At 39.3% G+C, this 21221-nt stretch overlaps 1 protein-coding gene across 1 annotated transcript in view; it reads right to left on the reverse strand.

Moving 5' to 3' along the window:
* The window catches only part of LOC124795447 (glutamyl-tRNA(Gln) amidotransferase subunit B, mitochondrial), a 127812-nt gene extending 107112 nt beyond the window's left edge, over positions 1-20700 (reverse strand). Inside the window, exon 1 of the mRNA XM_047259469.1 lies at positions 20460-20700. Coding sequence (XP_047115425.1) covers positions 20460-20575 — 116 coding nt within the window. The 5' untranslated portion in view covers positions 20576-20700. The remainder of the gene's footprint in view (positions 1-20459) is intronic.
* Between the last annotated feature and the right edge of the window lie 521 nt (positions 20701-21221).

Consider the following 21221-nt stretch of genomic DNA (forward strand, 5'->3'; position numbering starts at 1 on the left):
TGGGATCCAAAGGTAATAACAAAGAAAGTCAGAGAAGGAATTGCACAGGTTGAGGTACAAGATGTTAGCTTAAACTAATAGCTTCAGAACATATCAACTGCTTGCAGCTCTCTCACTAGTTACTTACGATATGCTGCCAAAGCAGCAATTTGCATGTCCATTACACCTTGTGGTGGGTGCTGCCATCATTGCTCTAGGAAACATGTAACGGCACTTTTAAGATGATGTCTATAACTGAACATCATGTGACAGCCAAGTTGGCAATGCTGTAGCATCCCATGTTAACTGTCTTTATAAGTATTTTCTATCAGAGTATAGTTGTCTTTACATAGCACATTATTTGTATTACACCCACAAAATATCCATTATTATACTGATTTTCCTGTGTACATATTTTAGAGAACTAACAGATGGAGTAAGATTTGTGTTGCAGGCTGTAAGAGTGAGAATTATTCACTAGTGACACTTAACTTCCTCTCGATTATGACGACTTGGTGAATGATGTTGGGGAGGAGAGCTTTTTTTCACATTCTGCCATTAGGTTTTGTAATTACTTCTTTCCCTCCTCTTGCTTAGGCATTATGTCAATACACCTCTGCCCCCCCCCCCCCCCCCTCCAACAACAACAATAAGAAATTGGAAGATGACTCACTGCCTCACATTAAACAATCTTTGTATTATGTGTAATGTAATCAGTTCAAATTTAAAGATCTGAATTTGAAAAATATGATACCCTCACTCAAAGATAGTGGCACTTATTAGAGCAATGTCGTCATTTTCTCCATTTATTTCCTTTTTGCTGTATGCCTTTGGCCATTTCATCTAATATTTAGTTACAAAACTGTCTCAAAACTCTAAACCACTGAGATACAGCACGAACTACTGGGTATCAACACCTTCTAAGTGACACGCTAAAATTTAATTTCCTCATTGTCTTACTATTTCTCCACCACACTGAATAAGGAAAGAGAAACTTTAGATTGCACAGAAAAGAGAAACTTGTTCCTATTGTGATGAAAACTAAAGGACTTTTGTAGATTGCAGTTATAATCACCTGTGTTATACCCATCCTCCAACGTTGCCAACTATTCAGTAGTTGATCTCTTTTAAATCCAACAACATATTTTCATTATTCTTTTGGCAAATCATAAATGTTTAAATATTATTTTGATGTTGTTATCTACCTATTGATATGAAGACAGCACAACATTTTGAAGTTTGTTGTTTAGAACCTGGTCAACATTTTGAAGCTTGTTGCTTGGAACCTGGCAGTCATGTTAACTGATTTAGGAAGAACACCAGAAAACCAAAACCTGGCTAGCTAGAAGGGGATTTAAACTGCTTTTTTCCTAAATGCAATTCAAGTATGCTAATCACTTTGTCACTGCACTCGATTCGTCACAAATGGTGCATCTTCAGAAAAAAAAATACAGTGAACTGACTAGTGTAACTGTCCTCAATTTTCATTTCATTTCGTAGCATCTACACAAATGCATACACCTGGCCACCTAAAATGATAACATACTCCTTGGTGATTGTACATTTATGGCAGTAACAGGAGAACAAAAGAAATAACAACAAACTGCAAACCCCTTATCAACCGAATGCCTCTGTCATGTATAAGAGCAAGAAATAGGCCATATGTAGTAGCAGTAATAGTAGTAGTTTTATTTATGCTTAGATCTCTTTTACAGAGATATTGTACATGTCTCAGTATTAAAATTTATGAATACAAAACTAAAATAATTCGTATATACAGAATTTACAGACTCATAGGTGTAGAATGACAAGGATGGTACAACAGTTAGCTATGGCCTTACAGTACGAATCATCCCAGCATTTGCCTGAAATAATTTACGGAAACCACAAGACATCTAAATCTGGATGACAGGTAAGTTTTTCTGGGTATGTGCCATATTTATTTATTTATTGCAAGTTTAAAGACCCGTTATGCGATTTTTAAAATAGGTCGTACATATTACAGTTTTCGTTTGTCCCTTTTTTGAAAGTTTTTTTGTTTTGTTTTCATCAGCAACATTTGACAAAGAATAATACTTTTTCAAATAACAATAATCTGAAGTTGAAATACAAATAACTTTTTTGGTTTTAAGAAGAATGTGAAAACATGATAAGATAGAGGAAAGATTTGTTAGTGCTATCACCAATGGCACTAGTATCTTGGAATGGTTTCTCTGAGACGTTGACCACCAGTCACAAACAGTTTTTGGTTTGTAGCAGAGAAATCATATTGCTAATCCTATGCATTCCGTCAGGTACTCATACATGCACAACATTATGTGCTTTCTAGGTTACACCGTCAGCACCTTACACTCCTTTACTCTAGTATTTGCTGACCTTAACTATTATTTGACTGATATGTACACTCATGTTCAGAAAAAAAAAAAAAAACATAACACCTCGAACAACTAGAGATAGAACATTCATATTCATAGTACGTAAATGTGTTCTGCAGAAATCATTAGCATTTGAATCATGCCTGCCGTGGGTTCACGATCAACATTGATATCACAGCACAACAGTGCCTACCAGTTAAATGTGCCCGCGGCTCTCATTTCACCCTAAATCAAGTGTAATGGGTCAGTGTCAGATTTGCAGGGTGCCTCGCAGACATATGTGCAAACCATCATGAATCAGTGAGTTTGAAAGAGTTGGCATTATTGGCATGAGAGGAGTGCTGCATCCATCTGGGAAATTGTTGCTCATATGGGACGAAGAGTTTTGGCAGTGCAACAGGTGTGTGCAGAATGGTTCGTGGAAGGCCGTAGAACGTGACAAGATGGATTAGGTTGTTCCCATAACTAGTGGGGTTTTTATCTTCTCTGTCAGTGTTTTGTATGGTTCACCTCACATATTCTGCTCTGTTTGTGCTGTTACAAATTGTTCTCAGTGCTGTTTATGCTTGTTATGTAGGGACTGTCTGTATAAATCTTGTCCATGTCTATATGCCTCAAGTCTTATGCATATTATCTAGTATCGGCTCTATAGTGCAATTTTCTTTTGCATTTGGCATCCTATTTGAGTCTCATGAGTTCGTTGGAGTTTTGGTGAGCTTTTTGTGTTCTTTAGTATCCCCCCATGAACCATGGACCTTGCCGTTGGTGGGGAGGCTTGCATGCCTCAGCGATACAGATAGCCGTACCGTAGGTGCAACCACAACGGAGGGGTATCTGTTGAGAGGCCAGACAAACGTGTGGTTCCTGAAGAGGGGCAGCAGCCTTTTCAGTAGTTGCAAGGGCAACAGTCTGGATGATTGACTGATCTGGCCTTGTAACGATAACCAAAACGGCCTTGCTGTGCTGGTACTGCGAACGGCTGAAAGCAAGGGGAAACTACAGCCATAATTTTTCCCGAGGGCATGCAGCTTTACTGTATGATTACATGATGATGGCGTCCTCTTGGGTAAAATATTCCGGAGGTAAAATAGTCCCCCATTCGGATCTCCGGGCGGGGACTACTCAAGAGGATGTCGTTATCAGGAGAAAGAAAACTGGCGTTCTACGGATCGGAGCGTGGAATGTCAGATCCCTTAATCGGGCAGGTAGGTTAGAAAATTTAAAAAGGGAAATGGATAGGTTGAAGTTAGATATAGTGGGAATTAGTGAAGTTCGGTGGCAGGAGGAACAAGACTTCTGGTCAGGTGACTACAGGGTTATAAACACAAAATCAAATAGGGGTAATGCAGGAGTAGGTTTAATAATGAATAGGAAAATAGGAATGCGGGTAAGCTACTACAAACAGCATAGTGAACGCATTATTGTGGCCAAGATAGACACGAAGCCCACACCTACTACAGTAGTACAAGTTTATATGCCAACTAGCTCTGCAGATGATGAAGAAATTGAAGAAATGTATGATGAAATAAAAGAAATTATTCAGATTGTGAAGGGAGACGAAAATTTAATAGTCATGGGTGACTGGAATTCGAGTGTAGGAAAAGGGAGAGAAGGAAACATTGTAGGTGAATATGGATTGGGGGACAGAAATGAAAGAGGAAGCCGCCTGGTAGAATTTTGCACAGAGCACAACATAATCATAACTAACACTTGGTTTAAGAATCATGAAAGAAGGTTGTATACATGGAAGAACCCTGGAAATACTAAAAGGTATCAGATAGATTATATAATGGTAAGACAGAGATTTAGGAACCAGGTTTTAAATTGTAAGACATTTCCAGGGGCAGATGTGGACTCTGACCACAATCTGTTGGTTATGACCTGTAGATTAAAACTGAAGAAACTGCAAAAAGGTGGGAATTTAAGGAGATGGGACCTGGATAAACTAAAAGAACCAGAGGTTGTACAGAGATTCAGGGAGAGCATAAGGGAGCAATTGACAGGAATGGGGGAAATAAATACAGTAGAAGAAGAATGGGTAGCTTTGAGGGATGAAGTAGTGAAGGCAGCAGAGGATCAAGTAGGTAAAAAGACGTGGGCTAGTAGAAATCCTTGGGTAACAGAAGAAATATTGAATTTAATTGATGAAAGGAGAAAATATAAAAATGCATTAAGTGAAACAGGCAAAAAGGAATACAAACGTCTCAAAAATGAGATCGACAGGAAGTGCAAAATGGCTAAGCAGGGATGGCTAGAGGACAAATGTAAGGATGTAGAGGCCTATCTCACTAGGGGTAAGATAGATACCGCCTACAGGAAAAGATAAGAGAACGACTTGTATGAATATCAAGAGCTCAGATGGAAACCCAGTTCTAAGCAAAGAAGGGAAAGCAGAAAGGTGGAAGGAGTATATAGAGGGTCTATACAAGGGCGATGTACTTGAGGACAATATTATGGAAATGGAAGAGGATGTAGATGAAGATGAAATGGGAGATACGATACTGCGTGAAGAGTTTGACAGAGCACTGAAAGACCTGAGTCGAAACAAGGCCCGGGAGTAGACAATATTCCATTGGAACTACTGACGGCCGTGGGAGAGCCAGTCCTGACAAAACTCTACCATCTGGTGAGCAAGATGTATGAAACAGGCGAAATACCCTCAGACTTCAAGAAGAATATAATAATTCCAATCCCAAAGAAAGCAGGTGTTGACAGATGTGAAAATTACCGAACTATCAGCTTAATAAGTCACAGCTGCAAAATACTAACACGAATTCTTTACAGACGAATGGAAAAACTAGTAGAAGCCAACCTCAGGAAAGATCAGTTTGGATTCCGTAGAAACACTGGAACACGTGAGGCAATACTGACCTTACGACTTATCTTAGAAGAAAGATTAAGGAAAGGCAAACCTACGTTTCTAGCATTTGTAGACTTAGAGAAAGCTTTTGACAATGTTGACTGGAATACTCTCTTTCAAATTCTAAAGGTGGCAGGGGTAAAATACAGGGAGCGAAAGGCTATTTACAATTTGTACAGAAACCAGATGGCAGTTATAAGAGTCGAGGGACATGAAAGGGAAGCAGTGGTTGGGAAGGGAGTAAGACAAGGTTGTAGCCTCTCCCCGATGTTGTTCAATCTGTATATTGAGCAAGCAGTAAAGGACACAAAAGAAAAATTCGGGGTAGGTATTAAAATTCATGGAGAAGAAATAAAAACTTTGAGGTTCGCCGATGACATTGTAATTCTGTCAGAGACAGCAAAGGACTTGGAAGAGCAGTTGAATGGAATGGACAGTGTCTTGAAAGGAGGATATAAGATGAACATCAATAAAAGCAAAACAAGGATAATGGAATGTAGTCTAATTAAGTCGGGTGATGCTGAGGGAATTAGATTAGGAAATGAGGCACTTAAAGTAGTAAAGGAGTTTTGCTATTTGGGGAGCAAAATAACTGATGATGGTCGAAGTAGAGAGGATATAAAATGTAGGCTGGCAATGGCAAGGAAAGCGTTTCTGAAGAAGAGAAATTTGTTAACATCCAGTATTGATTTAAGTGTCAGGAAGTCATTTCTGAAAGTATTCGTATGGAGTGTAGCCATGTATGGAAGTGAAACATGGACGATAAATAGTTTGGACAAGAAGAGAATAGAAGCTTTCGAAATGTGGTGCTACAGAAGAATGCTGAAGATTAGATGGGTAGATCACATAACTAATGAGGAGGTATTGAATAGGATTGGGGAGGAGAGATGTTTGTGGCACAACTTGACCAGAAGAAGGGATCGGTTGGTAGGACATGTTCTGAGGCATCAAGGGATCACCAATTTAGTATTGGAGGGCAGCGTGGAGGGTAAAAATCGTAGAGGGAGGCCAAGAGATGAATACACTAAGCAGTTTCAGAAGGATGTAGGTTGCAGTAGGTACTGGGAGATGAAAAAGCTTACACAGGATAGAGTAGCATGGAGAGCTGCATCAAACCAGTCTCAGGACTGAAGACCACAACAACAACAGTATCAGTATTGATGTGTTTTGTGCATGTTGTATCACCTGCGTTAGTCTGTGTGCTCTGTAATCAACGCCTCTATTGACATTTTCCAGGTTGTATTGTTGGATAATTTCCGTTGTTTGTTCCAGTCTGCTCTGTGGATCAATAACTGTCTGTCATGTGTTTTGGCAGTTGTGTTCTGCGTGTGTGTTACCTGTGTATGTAATGACACTGGAGTCACTAGTGTTTATACTGTCAAGTACGGTCCAGTTTGTTACGAATGCTGTTGCGGCATTACTTGCTAGCGCAAATTTGATATTAATACTCATACCACTGAACCCTGCATATGTTAGTAGAGGTCCCTCTGTGTTCGTTACATGTAATCGTGTTTCTTGTATTGAGTCGGTGATTATGCGCCCTCTCTCATCTCTTGTGTCTAAGTTCTGGAGGGTGGATCTTGAATAAATGTCAGCACTCATCAGCAGTTTTTTGCCTTTGGCATACATTTCTGGGTCTCTGATGAGGTCTGCTATTTGACTGCTGAAAAATGAAATGATCGTATGGCACTGTTGGCTGGGAGGCCTCATTTGGGGGAGTTCGGCCGCCGTATTGCAAGTCCTTTTTAGGTGACGCCACATCGGCGACTTGCGAGTCAATGATGATGGAGGACACACAACACCCAGTCCCCTGCCGGGAATCAAATCCGGGCCCCCTGCGTGGTAGGCGGTAACGCTGCCACTACATTACGGAGGTGGACTATTTGACTGCTGTATAGGGAGTACATGGATGCAATCACCCATGTAACATTCCCAATGGTAACCTTTATTGTAACCAAGTGTCAACCGTATAACTGTGTTACCTTACTTACAATATAAGCTCTATTTCAAATTACTCTAGCAGCCTTACAGTCATTGCTTCCTGTTATTAGCATAGCATGTGTTGGCAGACATGTTAGTCGCGCATTTCTGTTATAAGGCTTTTGTAAGCACATGATGTCTGCCTGCAGGTCTTGTGCTATTTTCAGGATTTCTACACTAACTGTAATACTGTTTGCGTCCATGTGTTATGGGTGTTTTACATGTACAAAGCATTTACTACCTGTCAGTGTGTAAACGAAATACGTTTGTCCACGTGCTCTTGCAGGATCTGTATTCATTTTGTCCAAGTCGAATGATTCTGACATGCACAGACAGACAGACAGGGAGTGTAAGGTCAGGCAGTGGCTCTGCATGATGTAGGAATATTTTCTGTCCTTAGGTTGATTCTGTCTCTCTGCTCAGTTACTGGAAAACAGACAAAATCACCCTTTGGATGGTGCAATCTAAATGGCATCCACTGCACTGCCTGCAATATTATCTTTTTTCTTTAGTCTACTTAAAATTAAGTGAAATTCTAAATTATTATAATTAGGTGTAGCTGGCTTCTTGCTGGTGCTGGTTTCTGCAGTGGTGCAAGATGGATTGTAGTTTGGCACTGGCCGCTGATTGGGAGATATTAAAATATCTTTTTGAGATGTCACATGACTACGCTGCATTTCTTCACATGCTTCTTCAATGCCTTTTGCCTTCACAAGTGTTCCACTGGCGTTGGTGGTGCTTGCTGATGTGGTATTTGCAATGGCGGCGATTTGTGCTGGACTGATTGCATGTGTTGTGGCGTCTTTGTTGATGTTTGCGGTGGTTTTTGTATCTAGAAACATGCTGATATTGATCAGATTCACTGTCATCTAATTTATCTACTTTTATAAGCCTGGACTCAGTTAGTCTGGGTTTTGTATTGGTTTGTGGTCTAATTGCTTCAATATCTATTGATTCAGGCACTATGTAACTGTCCATTCCTTCTTTCTTTTGTCTGGGGTTGAGAATGTCTCCCGAGGCAAATTTGACTGGTTTAATGTATCATTCTTATTTACACATGTCGTAGGGCTTTCCATGTGATATTGATTCCGGTTTGTATGCGTCCTGCATATGTGTGATGTGATGTACTTCAGTTGGGTTAAATTGTGTATGTGTGTGTGCATTTTCTTGTGTTCAATACATGTAAGCTCATCTTGCAACTCATTTGTCCTCTGTGTTAATGTTATTTGGAAGTTTATCCAATGATGTATTTATCTTTTGATTTACTTTGCCACCTTTTATTGGATTCAGCCACTGACTGTAACGTCATCTACATATTCTATCACATTAATATAGCTATCCTGTAACATAATTGCCTGTGTTAGGGGTGGGAGAGTTCATTTCTGTCATAGTTCTCTCAAAGACGACTCATTTGTCTTCTCCAGGAAATCTCTCTTCGGGAAATCTTTCTTCAATAGCTTCTCTGTATTGTTGATGGTAACTTGTATTTATGTGTTTTGGGTGACTGACTTTAGATATTCATGCATGTTGCATGTGTGTGGATCTTAGCTGCCATAGTCTACGCTGTCATGGAGCTGCTCATGAAATTGTTTACAGGTTTGACAAGCATACCCTTTTGTTTTGTTGCAGACACGCACTCTATTTGCAGGGGTGCAAACACAAGTCTCAATGTGTTGTATCCTAGCCAGTAATGCCACCCGAGCCTGCTGCCAAAAGGTTGGCAGCATCAAAGTTCGGACGCCGTCCGCATAAGCAGCGCCAGCGAGAGAGGAAATCGCCGAGTTCACTACTGTGTTTCTGTATCTTCAGTAATAAAGATAAGTACCGACTTTTATTTAATCAGAGTGTTTGGGGTTTCATCTTTCTGTTTACTGTTCCAGCGGACCGGTCGGCCCGCTATTAAAAGTGTGGCGGTGACTTCGTAAGCCATTTCTACAGCCAAGTGTTTGTCGCTACGAACACCGCCACAAAACAATGGACACGCACTCAATGTGGTTGTGTCCTTGATTACCACACTTAGCACACACAATGTCAGCCTTTCTGTAGGTTTCTGTATGTAAAATGTCACAACACTTAAAACACTGATTTACAACAGTTTAGTCTTTCACAGACAATGATTCAAAGTCCATGTAGACTCTCTGCCTTTGTGTTAGGAGTATGTACAAGTTAGAGCTGAACTCCAGTACCTGATGGTTGAAACTCCTTGCCTTAGGCCCTACGTAGAAACATTTTCGACTACTCTGTCGAAGTCATCTTTCGCGGTGTCACCACTCAAATTCTGTTGATACACTACTGGACGAGGTGGCACAGTGGTCAGCACATTGGACGCACATTCGGGACAATGGCGGTTCAAACCCGCGTCCAGTCATCCTAATCTAGGTTTTCCGTGACTTCCCTAAATTGCTTCAGACAAATGCTGGGATGGTCCCCATCCTTCCCTAGTCTGAGATCATGCTCTGTCTCTAATGACCTAGTTGTCGACGGGACGTTAAACACTAATCCCCTCCTCCTTCTCCTCCTCCATGTGATACACTGTCATGAGTGGCTTGCATTTTCGTCACCCTTCACAGGCAATGATATGCAGGTCTTTTGTTTTTTCTATCGTTTTTTGAAAATCCTCTTGTGCTGTCGTTACTACTATGACAGCAGTCTGAGTGGTTCTGATTGATTTGACATGTAGAATCTCTTCCCTGGGACTTACCTTCTCGGTAATAGTCCGTCATACAGTTTTGATTTTCTGTCAATTTGATATGTAACACTGTGGCCTGTTTTGTTCTAGGGCCATTCCATGCCAAGTGGTCTAATATCGAGAAATGTTCCCACATGACCATCATGGATTTTGATGAAATTTTGTATGAACATTCACACATGTTCTCAATGAAAACTGGTAAAGTTTCAGTTTCAGAAATTCAATACTTTCGGAGATATAGTCACTTGTTTAAGACCATAGCACAGCTTTCTATAGGGCGTCCTCGAATTTTCAGCAACTTTGAGATGAGATATCTCTGTAAGTATTTGCATGAAAGAAACAAAACTTGGCCATCTTATACAACTTTTAGAGCTATTTAAAGTAAAATATTAAGAAAAGGATTTCTAGCAATTTTCATATAGATAATTTGAAGCAAAGTTGGGCGAAAAAATAGCTGTTTAAAAAAAAATGCGAACTTTAGTTTTTTATATCTCCAAAAGCAATTGTGGGATGTACATGAAACTTTGCACACCATAACTCACCAACACAAGGTCTTAGAATGTAAAATTTCATTCTCCTATTACTTTCCATTATTTTACAAATCTAGGGTGAAGTTGACGATTTTTCGAAAACGTGTTTTCTCCAAACTCTACTAAACTATGGTCATTAGAAAGAGCATATTCTAAACTATCTAGAAAAGTCGATTTGGTTTTGCAATGCAAGCATATAAGGCCCTAAAAAGCAGCATCATCGAAGAGGCGCACTGGAAGTTTGAACACATTTTTCTAGCACTCAAATTATACCTGAAATCTTTTATTATGCCCAATAAATGTTTATTAGTGCCTTGAATAATTGAAATAAAAAGATCTAGTAAATAGGGAATGAGACTGTCACAAAAACTTGAAAACTATGAGAAGTAGCCCTTCTGCTTTTATCGTAAGTGTTCATCTGCATAAAACTCTTCTCATTTCTGTGAGTAAAAAAAAGAGGGAGGGAGAGAGGGAGAGGGAGAGATATCATAAAGAATTCAATGAATAGCAGCTTCATATTTTTTGTACTTCTCAAAATTGTAAATATTTGCAAGTGGAAAATGAAGACCTAATTTTCGGATTCAATTGTATAAAACATTTTTCCAAAAAAGAATCAGTTTGCTTGAATCATGCATCAAGTGATGTAAATTTTCCAATCAATATTGGAGAGATTTTAATACCTAGGTGTTGTAACCTGTGAATTTTTGTCTTAAAGTTATTAGGGAAACATGTGAAATTGGTTGGTTAAACATCTAAGAGTTTTAATTTTGTATTTAATCACACTTAAATGTAGCCTACTACCTTGTTAAATACGTAACCACTAGTTTCACAGAGAAAATTCACAAGATTCACTGTTTATAGAAAATATAATGGCAACAATTACTTTAACAATCAGATTGTTTCATTATTGTGATCCTTGCTTGAACAATCAGTATTTCAGTGGTATGTTTGCAGCATAGTGAGTGGGTTCTCTTGACTGAGCGTGGCTTGTTAAGTGATTCATAAGACCATCAAAGTTTGTAATCTAATTTACAAAAAATTGTTTTGATTGTGTCTTTTATAGCATATATCTCTTATTAGACTTTTTCATTGGTATTATACATTGTGTATAATTTCATTCAGTAGCAATTTTTCTGAAATTTAAGCAGATTATAATTTGCACTTAGAGGCCAAATACTTTATTTAGTTACTGATTAGAGATGGATGCAAAAGGGAGCAGCATACCTTCCTGCTCAATTGGGCAAGGAGATAGTGGAACAAAGTGTCATGTCACTTTCTTCACCAAACAAGCTGCTTTCAAATGGATTGCAGATTTTAGTGATGAGGAAAAAGAGTTGTAGATCCGATGTTCTGAAGCAAAGCTGGACAATACCTCAAGTTTGCCTACACCATGAAGCCCTGGTATTGACACAATATGAGAGGTTACAAAAAAAATGCTTCAATCCTTTTGGGAAGGTGAATCATAATGTTAAGGCAGGAATTCGCACTCTTGATACTGAAACAGCTAATAAGGCTTCTGATATGTTGAAGAAGCAGCTTGTTAATAACGCTTGCAGGACTACCTTAAATAAACACTTGGACGAAGCTTTACCAGCCTCATCATCACATTCTGATGAGGACTTGACACCAAAAGAAGAATTAAATATAGCTTATTGTCTATCGGTATTTCACCCCTGAAGAGAACAGTAAGCTACAGAGATAAGCCCCAATATGTGAAGAAGAAAATTCAAAAGGCTCAAAATGTGATTAAAAACAGAATTGTAAATGCAATGGGAGTAAACTGACAAATTGAAGATGCTAGTGAAACTAAGGCATGTGGAAACTGTGCCGACTATGCACATTTGCTGACTGAACTGAAAGCCAAGATGCAGAATGCAATTCATAAAGAACAGATGCAAATTTTAACCTTGGCACCTGTAAGTTGGGCAGACAGACAAACAGCAGCTCAGTTCGGCATGTCCGAAAGAATGGTGAAGAATGCTCGGAAGCTTAAGGCAGAGAAGGGCATTCTGGCACTTCCCGAAAATAGGCAAAGCAGGAAATTACCAGCAGAAGTTGCTAGTCGAGTGCGAAATTTTTTTGAAGATGATTAGTATAGTAGGGTGTGCACTGGAAAGAAAGATAGTATTTCAGTTAGACTTTTAGATAGAAAGAGATAACATGCAGAAAAGATTGTTACTTTGCAATTTACGGGAAATGTATGTTATCTATAAGAATATAAATGGTCCAGAAAGTTTTGTGAACTTAGACCCAAATGGTGTGTAACAGTAGGATCAGATGGAATGCATGCAGTTTGCGTCTGTGCAATTCACCAAAATGTTAAGCTTATGCTTAGCGGAGCTGGTATACGTGAAAATTATGAGGAGATTCTCAGCAAGGCAGTTTGCAGTTTGAACTCTAAACAGTGCATGCTACATCACTGTGAAAGGTGTCCTGGGCCCGAAGCTATAGCATCTGAAATTGGCAGCTGATCATGAGCCACAGGAAGTTATTGTGTTTAAGCAATGGATACATACCGATCGGGCCACACTGGACACGAAGTAAATGGTAGTGGATGAATTTACTGAAGATGTAAAAAATAAAATATTGAGTCTGTCATACCATCATTATATTGCCAAGCATCAAAGCTTGCATCTTAAATGCCTTAAATGTCATCTGAAAGACGAAGAGCTTGTTGTCCTAATGGATTTTGCAGAAAATTATTCTTTTATCATTCAGGATGCTGTGCAAGGCTTCCACTGGGACAATAGTCAAGCAACAATTCATCCATTTGTTACCTACTTTCGTCAAAATGAGAAAGTAGAATCTTTAAGTTTTTGCATTATCAGTGATTGTTTGCGGCATGACACTATTACAGTTCGCGTTTTTATCAAGGAGCTCATCAAATATATAAAAGCACGGTTTGCACAGATATCCCACATTCATTATTTCAGTGATGGCTCCAGCGCCCAATATAAAAATTTCAACAATTTCCTAAATTTGTGCTATCATAAGAGTGATTTTGGAATGACAGACGAATGGAATTTTTTTTGCTACTAGTCACGGGAAATCACCTTGCGATGAGATTGGGGGTACAACAAAGCGGTTAGCAGCAAGAGCAAGCTTGCAACGGCCACTTAATGGACAAATTCTTACTCCCCTAGATCTGTTTCACTTCTGCTCTGAAAACATTAATGGAATTAAATTTGTTTTCATCAGTAAAGATGAAATTGAAAAAAATATTGTGTCACAAGAAGAGAGGTTTAAACTTGGACAAACTGTAGCAGGCACTTGAGAAAATCATCACTTTTTACCTATTGATGAAACAACAATTCAGGTCAGCAGAGTTTCAAATGATTGTTCATCTTTTCTAGCTAAAATGGGTCACATTAATGAAGGAGGCATATTAATGTCTGCTCTCCAACCAGGACAATATGTTGCATGCATCTATGAAAACCTGTGGTGGATTGGGAATATCAGTGATACCTCCACAGAGAGGGATGCATTAATAAACTTTATACACCTACATGGTCCAGCAAATTCATTTTATTGGCCACCAAGAAGTGACAAGTGCTGGGTTCCGGAACACCACATTATTGCAGTTACTCCAGCTCCATCAGTAAATTCGTCTGGCCAGCAATACACCATTCCTCTTGATATTCATCAGAAAATTAATGTAGCATATCAAAAATTGAAATAGGTTAGAGGAAACAATCTAAGGAGCCCAAGAGTGCCTTCTAATTTTACACAGGGCACTTAAATAATTTTACTATTAGGCTTGGGATCCTGTGGTAAAGAAACCCACCCGTGACTGTTGTTGCTAAGCTATCGGGTGTGGCCCCTATGGCAATGGGAATGCTGGTTTTCTCAGGTGAAATGAAACTAGCAGTGGTTAAGCCACCATGGACCATAGCAACTCATTTATACACTTCTTTTCCATCAGTAAGCTGGTGTTGTTCATTAAACAGGCAACTAATAATTAGATTTTTACGATTTACATTCATTCTTAATAATAATTGTGTGTGTGTGAGAGAGAGAGAGACAGAGAGAGAGAGAGAGAGAGAGAGAGAGAGAGAGAGAGAGAGAGAGAGAGAGAGAGAGAGAGAGAGTGGGGGGGGGGGGGGGGTGACAATTAAGAAATAACATTGTTTCTATTTTTATTCTTTTGCTATTCGGACTTAAGCTAGGTCCTATTCATCAGGACTTCTTATTTCACTTATCCCAGACATTAATAAACATGTATAAGGCAAAATAAAAGATTTCAGGTATAATTTGAGTGCCAGAAAAATGTGTTCAAACTTTCAGTGCGCCTCTTCGATGATGCTACTTTTTAGGGCCTTATATGCTTGCATTGCAAAACCAAATCCACTTTTCTAGATAGTTTAGAATATGCTCTTTCTAATAACCATAGTTTAGAAGAGTTTGGAGAAAACACTTTTTTGAAAAATTTGACTAAAAATACCCATTTTCAGCACTTTTTGAAAAATCGTCAACTTCGCCCTAGATTTGTGAAATAATGAAAAGCAATAGGAGGATGAAATTTTATTTTCTAAGACCTTGTGTTGGTGAGTTATGGTGTGCAAAGTTTCATGTCATCCCACAATTGCTTTTGGAGATATAAAAAACTAAAGCTCGCATTTTTTTTAAACAGCTATTTTTTCGCCCAACTTTGCTTCAAATTATCTATATGAAAATTACTCAGAAATCCTTTTCTTAATATTTTACTTTAAAGAGCTCTAAAAGTTGTATAAGATGGCCAAGTTTTGTTTCTTTCATGCAAATACTTACAGAGATATATCATCTGAAAATTCGAGGACGCACTATAGAAAGCTGTGCTATGGTCTTCAACAAGTGACTGTGTCTCCGAAAGTATTGAATTTCTGAAACTGAAACTTTACCAGTGTTTATTGAGGACATGTGTGAATGTTCATACAAACTTTCATCAAAATCCATTAGGGTCATGTGGGAGCCTCTAGACCACTTGTCATGGAATGACCCTTTACCCTGTTTTATTCTTCGCAGCTCTTTCATTCTGGGCACAACTGTTAAGGCAGAAGTTTATGTGCTTGTGTCTGGGCTTGTTCTGTGACTTTATTAGTTAATTCTCTAATTTGTTTTTGCAAGTCTTGGTCCACTACACTGAATTCCCTATTTTCAGCCTCTAATTTTTCCGCCTTCTCTTGCTGAGTCTATATTTGTATGTCTTTAAATGGATTAGATGCTCTCTGTAGTTCAAATCTTAACTGCCTGTTTTCATCTTTTTGGCAGGCCAGTATTGTTTCAAGGGTATTTATTTGGAAAGCCGAAGGAAACACTCTGCCTTTAATGATGGTTAGCAAAACAGATGAAGCATGCTTAGCTTTTAGACCACTCCTATTTCACTCAGTATTTTGCTTATGGCTGTGACCTTTCGATTGGGGGACATGAGCACTAGTTCTTCCATCATGTGTTCCATTCTGGGTATGATGTTGATGGCTTGAGCTAGCGTCTTACCCCATGCTGCCCTCCTTCTCCTGCTGGCCTCTGGTGTGGTGGTGGTGTTGCTTCATCTGCTGGAATCTGGGGTCGAGCATAGGCAGGCAGTTGTTTATCAACAGCAGGGAACACAGATGGTGGCCGCTGCTGCAGTAAATTGTAGGGTGTGGAGCAGCTGATGGCTGCTGACACATCCGATTCCAGTGCGGCTGGTGAGGGGCCATAGCACATAGCGTGGCATTGTGTGCTGACACACAAGAACCGACACTGCTGAATTGCGAAACCAACATGCGCTCAGCCAGTGGAAGGGCGATGATCTCTCAGTACAAACAGTGAAACAGTGCCACCGCGCAAAAACACTATGAGTACTTTAATCACTCTCTCTGTTTTATATGCTGTACCTAATGAGTAAACAAGAATGCACTATGCAAGAGAACACTTCTGGTACACATGAAGTAAGTACCACTGTCCATAATCAAATTTTTATCTAAGAAAACTGCATCCAAATGCGGAGTCACATCACTCTGTGAGTGGCTCAGTGGCCATCTTGGCAGGGATATGATATACATAAATCTAACACGAAACTGAAATACAGAGTGACAAAATATTCACAGCACATATTTTCCAATTCCAGTTGTCATCAACCTCTGCTGTTATTGTCTCAGCATCACGTTAACACATTGTTCGCAGTGATTAGAGGTTGAGGTTAGCATTTGCCTGTAAATGTTCATTTTAGGCAATCTGCATTTCAAAAGGAACTGATTTGGCTCTGACATTGCCTGGTACATATTAGTTTTATGGTTCCTTGTAAGAACCCCCTTAAATGATTGTTGTACTCAACCAGTGGGGACACGATTTTTTAGAGCATTAGGCTTTATATCTTGCCATCTATCGTACAAGTTGCTATTTTTATCTATGTATTTAACATACAGGAGATCTCTATGCACTTTTCAGCTAACAGCAATTCAATGGTCCTCACTAAAAGTCAGACAGCCCACAATTTGCTTCTCATCTTGTTTTCTCAATGAGGCTACTTGGACAAACAGCAGAACATGCTGAAGACAGACTTTCTTCACTGGCGCATCAAATGATAACACAGTGGACAAATAATGTTACCATTTTGCAAAGATCCTGCATTTCTTTGATAATCATCCGAAGTTCCTAGTGGATTTTCCTGCAGTAATTATTCCATCTATCTCATGTCATTTTATTCATATTTTTAACAGCTCAGTTCACCTATCAAATGCAGAGTTTTAGCTACAGTTTGCTTTCTACTTTATATACTGACTGATATTAATAAGAACAATAATTGGTTAAAAAATTAGCTGCTTCTCCTACCAAGGGTGCTGCAGCTGCTCCTTTATTTCTCACATTCCACTGAAACATCACACACAAACCACTGAGTAGTGGAATAAGTAAACTGCTAGCCACTAACATTTAAAATTTGCAACACCAGGAATGATCTTTATAGCAAATAACAAAATTTTACTTATCATATAGCGGAGATGCTGAGTCGCGATAAACACAACAAATAGATTCACACAATTATAGCTTGCGGCCATTAAGGCCTTTGTCAGCAGTAAACACACACGCACACACACACACTCATGCAAACGCAACTTGCACAAATGTCTGCAGCCTCAGATAACTGAAACCACACACAGTATCTCCGCTATATGGTGAGTAGCAACTTTCCTTCTCTGGTGTTGTTACATTCTGTAGTGGATTTTCCATTGTTCGAAAATTGTACTTATTTTATTATTACAGTATAGTGGGAAAAATACAATTAAAATTTTAGATGATTTGTGGGTATACAGGGTGCAATACGAAACACAAAATGCTGCAACACCTGACAAATTGAGATGGGGCGCCAGCTACCGTTACATCATTTCATGCCACCTGAGTTCATCACTCTTAGTGGCTGGAAAGTGGTGGCAGGCAACCTATGATGAAATGTTTTCAGTGGGTTAGAGATCTGGAAAAAGGGTTGGCTAAGGCTACATTTAAACACCCCCTTTATGAAGTTTGTTCAGGAAAGCACAGCCAACAGGTGAAAGTGCAGTTATGTTGTTGAACGTAATGTCACAGACCTCCAACCTAGGTCACATCCACCAGACTTATCAAGTCAGAAATGTAGCAGTCACTGTCCAAATTACCAGCTATGTGAACCACAAGTGATTGTGTTGTGAGCCCAAAGACACTACGTGCTGGGGCCACTCGTTTATGACGAATGCAATCTAGGAACGTACAATCTCCGATGAGCCTTCATGCACAGATACAGATATTATTATGCAGTACAAAGACACTATGTGCTGGGGCCACACGTTGATGATGAATGCAATCTAGGAACGTCCAATCTCCACTGAGCCTTCATGCATAGATACAGATATTATTATGCAGTACATGGAACTGGGACTCATTTAAGATGATGATGCGGTGCCACTCCTGTGTCCCAATGTTGTCACTGGGCGCACTACTGTTGGTAGGTATCTCTCTGCTGCTAGGTGAAGGGAACCTGATACAATGGTCACTGTGCTGACAGACCGTAGTGGCCCAGATGCTGTCACATTGTTTCTAAGAATACTTGCCTAGCTACAAATATGTCCATTTCCTGAATCAAAGTACGTGACATAGCTGTACTCTCTTTCACAGCTGAGCAGCAACGCACCTCTCTTTTCGGGCACTAGTTGCTCGGAGCCATTAATATCTTGTGTGGTGTTGAACATAACCCTTCTGAACCCATGAATTCTATATTCTTATGGTGGTTGCAAGAACCTGCTCAATGCGACCTTCAGTATCATGGAACAACAAACCGCACCCTTGACAGATCTCAAGCCTGCTGCTGCAGAAGTCCAACGTATGCTGATAGAAGTTTTTCTTTCTTACTGATGTTGTAATAAGATCTTCTCACAAACAAAACAACATTCAAATGAGATTCCTGAATGAGAAACCCATTGCATAATTGTTCTTATACAGGGTGAGGAAAAACTGTGTCACAAAATTTTAACCCTGGATAGCTGATGCCAGTAGGAACCAAACTTACTAATGTTGTGTACATTGACAACACACCATTTTTAAACTATGGAAACTTGGTGCCACGCACTTCAACTGGCCATGGGATTGACCTGTTGTCGTTCGTCAGTTGACGGGCACCGCTATGGCGGATGGTTCACACATACGAACGTCTCTCGCCCCTTCACTACCCCAATTTGATATGCACATATGTCGAATAGGTCACAGAGCAATCCCATGGCCAATCAGTGTGTGTGGCGGCAAATTTCTGTAGTTTAAAATGTTGCAATGTCGACATACACAAAATTAGTAATTTTCGTTCCTGCTAGCATCAGCTATCCAGGGTTAAAATTTCGTGACACAAATTTTCTCCACTCTGTATACACAATGTAGATGGCACTACTCTTACCTACCCTGTAAAGCTGTGCTGCTATGCCTGTGCAGTTGCACTGCAATGCTTATCATTGTGATATCCTAGCAAATAGTAAATAGGCTAGTCCAGTTTCTGCCAGTTTGAAGTTTCATCTTTCTAAAAAGTAATGAAGAAATTTCTTATATTCTGTAAAAGTGAAATGTTATATATTGCTACAAGTTCTTTTGTTAAGGCAGCCAGAAGTAGCAACCAATGGATTAAGTGAAATATTTAATATGATCTGTGACATAACAGGTGTGAACAACCTGGTAACTGAAACATAACATCAGTGTCGATTTTTTCAAACTCACTAAGCTACAGATGACTCTGTCACCGTACGATTATGTAACTCACAACCAGACTGTCACCTACCATCCCAAACTAGACCTAGGGCTACATTATGTCAGCCGAACCAGGAGTCTTTCTTTTGTTTTGCTTTCACATTTGCAGACTTCTTTAGCTACAAAAAAGCTGTGACCATACGCACCAATATCTGATGTTGTGACACCTATTAACATTACATCACTTGTCACTGGTATCGAGTGTTCCTCTTGACGCCAACGGCCTGTCAACAGTGAAAATGTGCTGGCAACACACTTGCATCATCTGTCCTAACCATATGACCTCCTTACTTTACTACATCAAAAGTATCCAAAACCCAAACAAACACATCGGCGAATTTAGCTTGAACCCACATAAGCAGAAAATTGAACGGCATTAAAATAATTTTACAAGAGACTAAAAAAAGAAAACAAAACTCATACCGATTATTTATTCATAGGGAGACTACATTACGAGACTATTAGCATATCACGGAGTTTGAGAACCGATGTTATCAATTACATTAGTTACACCTCTGGACAAACTATCTTACGAATTAATGGTCAAAAAGCGATAAAAACTAAAAACAGATTTTCATTGAGACCTGTGATATTTTACATACAACTGAAAGTCTTGCACTTTTATGTCACAAATGTTGTTTGCATAACGGCTCTAAGCATGCACAATAGTTTTATTACTAGCTGTGGATTAGGATTATTAACTATAGCACCAAAATTTCAGAATCATGTCATTACGATGCCACAGCTACAACGGTCTCATTAAACTTTTCACGTTGTTATATCAATAATAAGCAAATTATTCATGCTGGGAAAATATCATTTCTTACACAGACAGAGGGGTCGCCGTTGTACAAAGTTTCTTTTTCAAAATCACACGGCATTTTTTCGCATAAAATTTGTGCCATGCATTGGAGAAAGCTTGACGCTCCAAAAATACAGCCATTAGTTCAATGACCTTACATCAGATGCTTAAATCTAACAACACTGTACCACCACACACATTCAACCTACACAAGCACAGATAAACATACAATTGTTAACAAACATCTAAACAGATGCATCCATAGATAAAATTGTCCAGACATGCAACCCAAAGATGAAACTTTCACAAGGTCTCACGTGCACTTGAAACTGGCACTTGTTGTTTAACGCCAGTTACCTTGCATATAAAAACATGTTATAGTAACTGATACAAAAATGATAAAGGGTTAGTGTCGGCATCAATTGTTCTAGTTGAAATTAGTGTTTAATTCCTTATAGACACCAGCTCTTGGATTTAGGTCGATCCACACTAGACGTCAACGGACTGTCACGTCATGTCACCGTTCCATCAGGGTGTATTCACACTTGACATAACGCTACGTCACTTCAGTACGCTGAAGTCTAGGACCGAACGCTGAGATGTTCCATCCTCTCCTAGAGGAGCGAGACACGATGAAGTGAGACACACACGTTGCAATAACAACTGTTTATTACAAGAACTAAGCTTAATACAACCTCTGAGAATAATGTCTGCGAAACTTGAGATAGCAGTGTTTTGAAGACGAGGGAAGATTAAAAACAACTCAGTCCCATGAGCCTGTTACTCA

This window comes from Schistocerca piceifrons, chromosome 4 (assembly GCF_021461385.2).
Source record: "Schistocerca piceifrons isolate TAMUIC-IGC-003096 chromosome 4, iqSchPice1.1, whole genome shotgun sequence".
Classification (NCBI taxonomy): Eukaryota; Metazoa; Arthropoda; class Insecta; order Orthoptera; family Acrididae; genus Schistocerca; species Schistocerca piceifrons.